Source organism: Chelonoidis abingdonii, chromosome 15, assembly GCF_003597395.2.
Source record: "Chelonoidis abingdonii isolate Lonesome George chromosome 15, CheloAbing_2.0, whole genome shotgun sequence".
In the NCBI taxonomy this organism is placed as follows: domain Eukaryota; kingdom Metazoa; phylum Chordata; order Testudines; family Testudinidae; genus Chelonoidis; species Chelonoidis abingdonii.
In genome coordinates this window covers 7467651-7478606 of record NC_133783.1, presented here as the reverse complement: position 1 = coordinate 7478606, position 10956 = coordinate 7467651, and the positions used below count along the sequence as shown (strand labels likewise).

At 42.6% G+C, this 10956-nt stretch overlaps 1 protein-coding gene across 1 annotated transcript in view; it reads right to left on the bottom strand.

The window, feature by feature from the left end:
• Window positions 1-302: 302 nt before the first annotated feature.
• Window positions 303-10956, bottom strand: part of BMS1 (BMS1 ribosome biogenesis factor) — a 46174-nt gene continuing 35520 nt past the window's right edge. The window contains exons 18-23 of the mRNA XM_032786372.1: window positions 10634-10692; window positions 8318-8440; window positions 7010-7157; window positions 5812-5987; window positions 3896-4057; window positions 303-854 (exon numbers count right to left, since the gene is read on the bottom strand). Coding sequence (XP_032642263.1) covers window positions 624-854; window positions 3896-4057; window positions 5812-5987; window positions 7010-7157; window positions 8318-8440; window positions 10634-10692 — 899 coding nt within the window. The 3' untranslated portion in view covers window positions 303-623. The remainder of the gene's footprint in view (window positions 855-3895; window positions 4058-5811; window positions 5988-7009; window positions 7158-8317; window positions 8441-10633; window positions 10693-10956) is intronic.

Here is a 10956-nt window from a genome sequence, read left to right as displayed (position 1 = left end):
AATGGGAAGACCTCTCCTGTCCACCTCCCTGAGAGGCGATAGAAGTATTCTTCCGTCAACCTAGCTGTCGACCTAGTGCTCTCTACGCAGGTACCTGAGCGGCATTGTTAAGACAGTACAAGGGTGTGGTTTTTTCACACCCGTGCCACGTAGCTATGCTGACTTAATTTTCTAGTGTAGACCAGGCCTGAGCATTACCAACCTAGAGACAGATTCTGACACCCTTATTAAGTAGCACCTTACTCCATGAGCAGTCCATTGAAATCAAGGTGATCCATTCATAAATGAATGACATTCAATAATTAACATTAAAATAGTTTAATAGTTGCTTGCAGAGCATGCAGTATGGATGTAAGTGCACGGAAATACAAAGGGGACAGTTCTCCAGTAGATTTAACTCCTGCTTCCCTCACTCCAAAAAAATAATTTACATCTTTTATTTATATGCATTTCCAAATGATAAGAGGTCGGTCGTATTAGTATTTTTTTCCTCCCTTGTTCTCTCAGTAGCAATTTATTCCAAGGCATGGTTTCAGATAGTGTCTTTTGATTTGATGTTTGTAGGTACTGAATAGATAACTATCCTCCAGTTCCATTTGAGATCTGATGAGACCTCCAGAAACTCACTTCTCTCTCTCTCTAGATCCCTTCAAGCTTGACTTCTGCCTCTTTTTCTCCTTCTGTCCCATAATACGAAAGAGTTTTTTCTTGGCTTCCTTCTGCCTCTTAAATTTCTCTTCCTCCTCCTTGTGCTTCCTTTTGAGGTAATCTTTAAGGTGCTGACGATGGTTTAATTTGGCCTTCTTTATTTTGTAACTATGTACGGTACCCAAAGCAGTAAGTAGGGCTGATATCTGATTGAAACAGAAAACAGAGTTAAATATGCAAATAGTTACATTTTGGGTGAGCCACAGAACAGTTCCCAAAAGTAAGTACAAATTTAACCCCTGGGAAACCATAAGTTAAAGATAATATTTAATGAACAGTGTCAGGATCAGAGACATTGGGCAACTCACTTACTCTCACTGTGACTCTGTTTCACCTTTGTAAAATGGGGATAATTACCATGCCTAATCATAGGAACATTAAGGCTTAATTATCATTTATGAAGCTATTTTGAGATCCTTGCACTGAAGGTATTATTGAAAAGTGTTGTGCATCATCATTATAATAAGATGATTTAACTTTACAAGAAAGCTAAACTGAGGTTTACATCCTCCTGTTCTTACAAACCCTCTACCTTTCTCCAAATCCTGCATCAATTTCTTTATTTGTGTACAAAGCATCTCTTTACTATTAATGGATGGGAAATATAAGAGCAAAGAGAAGTAGGCAATTATATAACTACGGCCTGGTCTACACTATGCGTTTAAACCGATTTTAGCAGCGTTAAACCAATTTAACGCTGTACTCGTCCACACTACAAGGCCCTTTATATCGATATAAAGGGCTCTTTAAATCAGTTTCTGTACTCCTCCCCAACGAGAGGAGTAGCGCTAAAATCGGTATTACCATATCGGATTAGGGTTAGTGTGGCCGCAAATCGACGGTATTGGCCTCCGAGCGTTATCCCACAGTGCACCACTGTGACCGCTCTGGACAGCAATTTGAACTCGGATGCAGTGGCCAGGTAAATAGGAAAAGCCCCACAAAATTTTGATTTTCATTTCCTGTTTGCCCAGCATGGAGCTCTGATCAGCACGAGTGGCAATGCAGTCCCAAATCCAAAAAGAGCTCCAGCATGGACCGTACGGGAGATACTGGATCTGATCGCTGTATGGGGAAACAAATCTGTTCTATCAAAGCTCCGTTATTACAGAAGACGAAATGCCAAAGCGTTTGAAAAAAAATCTCCAGGCTACACAGTGCTGTGTGTGACAAGCGTAACGGGAAGCCAGAGACTCAAATGGACGCTCATGGAGGGAGGGAGGGGGTACTGAGGACTCCAGCTATCCCACAGTCCACAGCAGTCTCCGAAAAGTATTTGCATTCTTGGCTGAGCTCCCAATGCCTGTAGGTTCAAACACATTGTCCGGCGTGGTTCAGGGAATAGCTCCTCAATTTACTCCCCCCACCACCACGTGAAAGAAAAGGGAAAGAAATCGTTTCTTGACTTCTTTCAATGTCACCCTATGTCTACTGAATGCTGCTGGTAGACGCGATGCTGCAGCAGTGAAGCGCAGTATTCGCTCCTCTCCCCTCCTGGTGGCAGATGGTGCAGTAGGACTGGTAACCGGTCCTTATAACCGTGAGTGCTCCTATGCTTCATCAACTGCTGAATGCTCCTGGCTGGCCTGAGGTGAGGCCGGCCGGGGGGGGGGCTGGGTAAAAATAGGAATGATTCCTGGTCATTCCCAGTAGATGGTACAGAACGGCTGGTAACCGTCTTCATCATAGCAACTGGGGGCTGAGCTTCCATCAGCCCCCTCCCTTTCATGTGTAAAGAAAAGATTCTGTACTGCCTGGACTATCATAGCAGTGGGATGCTGGGCTCCTCTCCCCACACCGCTTAATGTCCTGCCTGGACTATCATAGCACTGGGAGGCTGCCTCCCCCTCATTTTATCTCACTAAAAAGTCACTGTTTCTTATTCCTGCATTCTTTATAACTTCATGACACAAATGGGGGGGGGACACTGCCACGGTAGCCCAGGAAGGTTGGGGGAGGAGGGAAGCAATGGGTGGGGTTGTTGCAGGGGCACCCCCCGTGAATGGCATGTAGCTCATCATTTCTGCGGGATCTGACACGGAGCAGCTGTGCTCTCTGATACACTGGTTCTCTAGTACACTTGCCCCATATTCTAGGCAGGACTGACTCTATTTTTAGAAACCATAAAAGGAGGGATTGACTCGGGGAGTCATTCCAGTTTTGCTTTTGCGCCCCCGGCCGATCTCAGCCAGGGGCACCCATGATAGCAGCAGACAGTACAGAGGACAGATAACCGTCATCTCATTGCCAATTTACGCTGGCAGCAGACGGTACAGAACGACTGATAACCGTCTCTGCTATCATGCAAAAGCAAATGAATGCTGCTGTGTAGCGCTGGAGTATCGCCTCTGTCCGGCATCCAGTACACATACGGTGACTGTAAAAAAAAAAAAAAAAAAAAAAAAAAAAAAAGCTGAACGGGCTCCATGGTTGCCGTGCTATGGCGTCTGCCAGGGCAATCCAGGGAAAAAGGGTGCGAAATGATTGTCTGCCGTTGCTTTCCCGGAGGAAGGAATGACTGACGACATTTACCCAGAACCACCGCGACAATGATTTTTGCCCCGTCAGCCACTGGGCTCTCAACCCAGAATTCTAAGGGGCAGGGGAGACTGTGGGAACTATAGGATAGCTACAGAATAGCTACCCACAGTGCAACACTCCAGAAATCGATGCTAGCCTCGGACCATGGACGCACACTGCCGAATTAATGTACTTAGTATGGCCGCGTGCACTCGACTTTATACAATCTGTTTTATAAAACCGGTTTATGTAAAATCGAAATAATCCCGTAGTATAGATGTACCCTAAAACTCCCATATAGTGTGATAACTGTACACCGTTGATCTAAACGTCTTCAGAACACTATGACTAGGACATATGAACACTAGGACTAGGACATACTAGGAGATTTGGGGGCGGGGGAGACACATTTTGGCCATACATGATCTACTACAACAATTCCTAGCAACAATCTGCTCTGTAGTCTGCTCAGGACCAGTTAAGCACAGAGCTCTGGTATGTACCATATACAGAGATGGAATGATGGCTGGAGGCAAGATATAATCCCAGGAACAAATTTTTGGCAATAGCTTCACGTTTCAGTGATCCTAAAATTAAAGAGTCACACATGATCCAAGCAACACCATCTTAAATAGGAAGTGTTAATTTCACAACAAAACATATTTACCTTCTTTTCATGAGGCTCCCTGATAACTGCTGGTCTCCACTGGTCCTTTGTAGGCTTAGCTTTCTTCTCATGATTCTTAGGCTTGTTCTTAAATGGCAGTGCCTTCTGAAGCGCTTTAGGAATGTGGAGCTTATTGAAATGCTTCTTCTCCCTCACTATTGGCTGAAAAAACAAAATTTCACACACATATAACAGTTATATTTCTATAACACTTTTCCTGTGCACAGTATTTTACATTTCAAATTGTCATAAGTAGATAGGTAAGGGTTAATTTTCTTTGCCTGTAAAGGGTGAACAAAGGGAATCAAACATTTTACCAGAGGACCAATCAGAGAACTGGACTTTTTAAAAGTCAGGGGCGGGAATTGTGTACTCTAGGTCTTTTGTTTCTCCCAGCTATGGAGGAAACAACTTTCCTGCTAACTCCTATTTCTTTCTAATTTCTCCTACAAAGTGTAAGTACAAAGGCAACAAGGCAAATAGGCTGTTATATGCTTTGTGTTGTATTTACATGTGTGTTGATGTGCTGGACTGGTTTAATTTGGCTATCTTTTAAATCAGACTGTTTATTCATATTTTCTTATAAGCAAGAGCCTGTATTGATCTCTTAATGCAGTAATATTGTTTTGTATTTTCTTTCTTTTTATATAAAGTTCTTTTTTAAAACCTGGCTGAGGTTTTTGGGGTTTCTCCGGTGAGGCTACAGGAAGGGGGGGTGGAAAATCTCTTTATATTAGCTTTACTAGATTTGAATGCATCGCCTCAGGGGGAGGGTGATTTCCCTCTTTGTTTTGCCTTCAAGGAGTTAAGTACTGCATCGCCCAGGCTCACCCAGGGAAAAGGGAGGGGGAAGCGGGGGAGCAGATAACGAGGAGACAAGGGGGAAGAGCTTGTTTTCCCGTTGAGATAGGGAGACCCAGGGGTTCTGGGTCTTGGGGGTCCCCCAGGGAAAGGTTGGGGTGACTCGGGGTAACTAGGAACCCTAAATAGTCCTAGTTGGTGGCAGCGAGATAAAATCCAAGCTGGGTATAAGCTTGGGGGAGATTCACAGTAAACACTCAGATGTTGAACTCTAAGTCTAGATTTGAGACAGACGTTTATTACACAAATAAAATTAGTTCTTTCTTTCTTTCTTGCCCTTGGCTAGGTATGACAGACATAGTATAACACAGGTGAACCTAAGGCTAAGATTTTGTCATGGATATTTTTAGTAAAAGTCAGGGACAGGTCATGGGCAATAAAGAAAAATTCATGGAAGCCCGTGACCTGTCCCTGACTTTTACTACAAATATCCATGATAAAATGGGAAGGGGCTGGGCAGCTGAGGGGTGGCTGGGAGCTCCATGGTCCCCAGCACCCCCGGGGGCTCAGAGTTCCAGGGTCCCCCTGCCATGGTGGTTGGGGAGCAGCTGAGGTCCCTCTGCCCCCACTGTGGGGGCCAGGGAGTTGCGAGGTACCCACTGCCCATGATGGCCTGCTTCCTCAGGCTGTGGAGATACCTCACAGCTCCCTTATCACTTACGAGTCTTCAAAAAATCCTATGACGTGGTTTTACGAGATTATGGATATTATCTTTGCCATCGAGGACAAATGTCTTTGTGGTAATTAAGAAGTCTCCCTATATCAACCTCAATGCCATTTTATCTGGATGGCCCACTGGTTCTCCAACTTTTCATGGGTCACTTTGTAAATTCTCATTGATCCACCATCCAACTCAAAACCTCGATCTCCCACAACTTGGTTCTTGCTCTGCAGACCACCCAAAAAGGGCCATGACAACTACTCTGTGAGTGAAGAGATGTACACATACATACTCACATGTATATACACTGCACTTAATTTTACACTGATTTTAGGAACAGCAGAGGCCACACACACATATTTTAACTCGCAGATTGCAAGAATATAAAAGATACCTTATAGAGAGAATCTTTGTTTTGCTTCAGTCTGATGCCCAGTTCGTGCCTCAGTTGGCCAGTTGTCTTCATTCCTGTCCAAGTATCTTTCTCACCTGCTGGCTTCAGCAAGGATGTTACTGGGTTATAGAAGGCTGGGATGGAAACAGGATACCAAGTCCGCATAAAGACAATATCTGAAAGGAAAGAACGTGATCACATAGCTTTTGACAATGTGGTTTACTGTATCCACACTACAGGTAAACATCATTTGAATAAAGTAGTCAACTGAATTGCAAACCACACAATAAATTAACTTCTATTTTACAAGAGGAGCACTCCTCTTATCCTTAGTCTCTAGAACATTAGGCAGAGCAATGCATGTATTAATACCGCTGAACTCCTCAAAACCTCCATACAAGTTACACAAAGAGAAGCATATTCCTGAAGAGTCTCAAGTTGAGTATCACTGTACTAGATATTCCTACCCGATTAAAAAACATAATGATCTATAGCAAAGGAGGTCACATATAGTCTGTGCCTATCAACAGCAGCATATCCAAATAATTAGTTTTCCCTCTACATGTTTTTCAAAGCCAAACAATATGCTGCTATGATTTTCCACTAGCACAAATTCAATATGGTGTAACTACTATCATATGAGAACAGAGCATAGGGCACAGTGACCTGATGCATATATCATCCGACTGCAGTCAAGTAGGGAATCCCCAGCACATCACTAAAAAAATTAAACATCTGCTTTGTGATCACACATCAGATGACAAAAAAGCTTCTGATTAAGGGCTATCAACTCTCCTCTGAGTCACAATAAAAGTCTCTTTCTAGCACTCACACCGCTATATACAGCATATGCTTGAGCTCTCTAGGCAAACCGAGTTCTAAGTTCTCCAGAATATAGTTTACAAAACAAACTAACACTGAGCGCAGAAATAGGTCACCTAATAGACCTTCTACATCTGTATTTCCTATTATTCTCAGTAATGGCATCATTGAAAAGAACCAAACATAAGTGATTTTTTTCCAACTCTGTCACACACACATTCATCACCACATCTGATAAATACTCAAAAGATTCTGTTCTTTCTGAATTCACATTTAGGTTATTAGACATTCAAGAATACAAATAGTGCTTACATATTCAGGGAAGCAGGAGGAAAGGTATGGGATAAGGATCTCTTATTTGGGGAGTGCTACTCACCACTCATCAGCAGCTTGTCTTCGAATGTTGCCCTGAACGCTCCTTCGGGTTTTCTAAGAGCCTTTTTGATCTGTCCTCGAATACCACTCACAGTGCGTATGGCCGCCCCTTCAAATTTAGCCACTTCCAATGGAGAATTGAACATTCCCTGTGAAACACAAAGATTATAGGCCATTTATTAAAGATGGCATGTTTATTACGAATAAATTTCAATCTTACCACTCTCTATACAGACTTGTGTAGGCCACAAAAAAACAATAATCCCCAAGCAGTTTATCATAAACAGGGAATTGGGATAATAAAATGTTGTTCTTAAAATTATGCTGACACTGATCACATTAAGAATCTATGATAGTGATTATTTTTTTCTTCTAAGATAATCATCTAATTTACACTATATAAATAGAGGTAAAATTTCAGGTTTCCATCTTTGCACCCACCCATCTCAACCATTAACATGTTAGAAAGCATCTTTCCATTTCTCCTTTGAAGATTTGTTTGCCATAACGTAACATTTGGCAGGTGTCTTGTAAGGTGTAACTGCCTTAAATTACTGGCGGGGTAGGGTGGGGATGCGGGGAGTACCTAATATAATGCAGCATTCTAGGACACGAGTTTCTGCATTTATAAAATACAAGTCAATGGGATTACTTACGGGTGTAAAGTTAAGTGAGTAATTGAGTGCTTTGTTGGACTGGGTGCAAAGCACTCAGCAATTTGCAGGCTCAAGCCCCAAGTCCCCTAACCTGAAGCTCTGTTTCCCTGATTTAGGGTAGCCTGCAAGCTTCACTAAAGTTGTTTGGCTCCGTGGAAACTCAGTCTTACACCACCTCCTCCCCCAGCCAGCTCCACAACCGTACAGGAACTCTTAATTTCTGCAGGAGCTCAGCTTCCATCCTGCAGTTTGTAAATGCTATAGGACCAAACCCTGCTGGAGAAGGAACAGACTGGATTAACATTCTGCTGAGATGGCAGACACTGGGGAAGCCGGCCAACTGATTATCCACACCCCACTTTTACGAAACCCTCTGGAAGATGGTACTCTATTTGGCACAAAGAGTTTAGAAGAGTGAGGTTTGGCTAATGGAGGTAGTGATAATAATTTATATTCCCTGAAAGATACTTTTACAAAATGTATTGAATATGCTTTAAATAAAAATTACAAGGCCAAAAACCCTATTCAACATCCCTAACTCAGCAAAATTCCCATTACTTTGAGATTTCTGCCTGAAAAAAGACTGAACAACAGAGCCCGAAGTTGCATTTCCTTCCGACCTTCATTCTAGCAGGATTACAGTACACACATACCTTAATAAATGATGTGTTTTTGTAAATTTTAAACGGGAAACCAGTCAGCTTTAATTTCTTCACGACTGTTATGGATTTATCTAAATCAAGCACAACTCCTGTGGCAGCTATCCGGAAATCAGGCTGAAATATACAACAGTATGTATGATTGATAGATCATTAAATGCGTATAACAACAATCCTACTGCAGCAACTGAAGAACTCACTTCACAGGTACTATTTCATGACATGTCATAACCAGAGTTCACAGACTTTACAACTTTAGCTGTAGCACTGCAGCATGGCAAACTAAAATCAACTTCATGAAAACTGGCTGAGTTACTGCCAATGTCACATCCCTAGCACCCACTAATGAGCTATTCAGAATGGCTATTCAAATGAATTTTAAAGTCATCTTCAAGATTTTTTCCCCATTTTCTACTGTACTCTGCACTCTGTTTCTTCATGAAAAAGAATTTTACATGCACACACATGTAGAACGGCTCAGAGCAAAGGGACCCTGTTATTGTAATAACCACCATACCTCTCTTGTTGAGATATTATGAAGCTATCCTTTAAATATTTAAAAAACAAACAGTAAGGCAATATAAAAGACGACACTTCTCTCAGAGCTGGGTTAACAAAACAACCCCTCAAGAGCTACTACCTGGCTCACCAGGGAGCAATCTGAATTCCTTAATATGTGGTGCAAGTGCACACAAGTGTACGTACAATAAAGGCATACCTACACTTGGAGAGAGGGTTGTGATTCCCACCTCACACAGACTTACCTGCTCAAGCTCTCATGGAGCTAGCATGCAACATAGACCAGCCGTGCCTAGAACAAACTCGCCTGAATCCCCTTTTAAGTTCCTGTGCTGCCACTCACTGCAGCTACACTACTAATTTTTTTAGCATGCTAGCTCAACAAGAGCTAACAGATGTACATCTGTATGTGCTGGGAATCAAAACTCTAGTTCTAAGTCAGGGATTCTTGACTAAAACACTGCCAGAAACTGGGAATAAGTGACAGGGGATGGATCGCTTGATGATAACCTGCTCTGTTCTTTCCCTTGGAGCACCTGGCACTGGCCACTGTTGGAAGAAAGGATACTGGGCTAGATGGACTTTTGGTCTGACCCAATAGGGCTAGTCTTATTTTCTGATGAAGCCATAATTAAAGAAAGCCTCATCATTTATGAGCACGCTTCTTGGACTCTTGTTTTTTGTTCATGACTGCATCACCAGACTCTCTACTGGCGGTTGAAGCAGATACTGTGCATAAAAATGAGTTCATTGTGCCTCTTATCACAAAGCAGAAAGAGCAATTCACTGTTAAGAACATGAGACCAGGACATGTGTGGTGAAACTAGGGCAGCACAGACAGATTCTTTAGCCTTGAGTGCCAACAGGGTGCTCAGAGTGGCATAAAAGAAGATAAACTCCCTAAGGTAGGGCCCATACAAGCCACTGCCAATTTCCATTTCAGAAAAGGCTAGCGTGGGCTCCTACCAGCTTAAGTAGAAAGGATGCTCTGTTGATGAGGCTGCTGCCCACAGATAAGGATCGTCTACATTCAAGTCCCTCAGCTGGATGTTTGCACAGCTGGATGTGCAAATGCCCAAATTGGCATCTGCACAGCCAACTCCACATAGGCAACGTGTCCGGACCTGCTCCACAAATGCCATACCAGGAGGCATCTGATCTACAAAACGGCAGTCCTCTAGTGAACTGTCTGTGAAACAGGTCCGGACACGTTCGGGGGAAGATGACGTCGTCTTGCAGGCTGAAACAGATCCACTGGACCTGCAAATCCATCTGCTGATGGTGCGACCCACAGTTGGGAATCTGTGCTTCAAGTGTTACACATAGCCTAAACGTATACATAACCGAAAACATACTTTAATATAGTATGCACACCACCACTGATCAACAATGTTGAAGAGACACCTGTAATACTTCTGGCCAACAGGGTTTCAGATCAATCACAGTGCAGGAAAAAAACTCTTGCATCAAGGTATGTCACTACCCTTCACTTAATCTGATCTCACTATAATGACGTTATCCTATACACTTGGAACATCAGACTAGCAGGAGTAGGAGTATATCCCTCTACACAAACCTTTACTAAATGAAGTATCTATCAAGCTTCTTCTTCATGTCTTCATCCCATGCTCATCATCACCACAATATCTGAGTGCCTTACAAATTTTAAAAGGTCCTCTAAGATCCTGTCATATCCTTGTTTTAGCATAAGTACGCTTTCCAATAAAATTCACTGTTTGATACAATGATCTACAGAAAGAGCCAAGTAACATTTTGTGATAATAAACCTACCGTTGTGCCACTGACTGACTGAATTGCCAAAAATCCTGTCCCTTGGGGAGTGATGGGACCTAAAACCAAAATTGAATAAAACAAATTATGACGCGTTTGACTAACCAAAAACTGGCTATTGTTTAAAGGTAGTCTCAGAATGATGACATAATATTAGTGTGTTTAGAATGATGTATTTTATATCCCCCACCAAAAAGCATAAGACAGGTTAAACTAGCCATTCAGCACATTACTCAGATAAGGAGTCCCACTTCGAAGTGAATGGAATTACTTGTGTGAGTGAAGTAACTCCCATGAGCAAGTGTTTGCAGGACTGGGCCCAT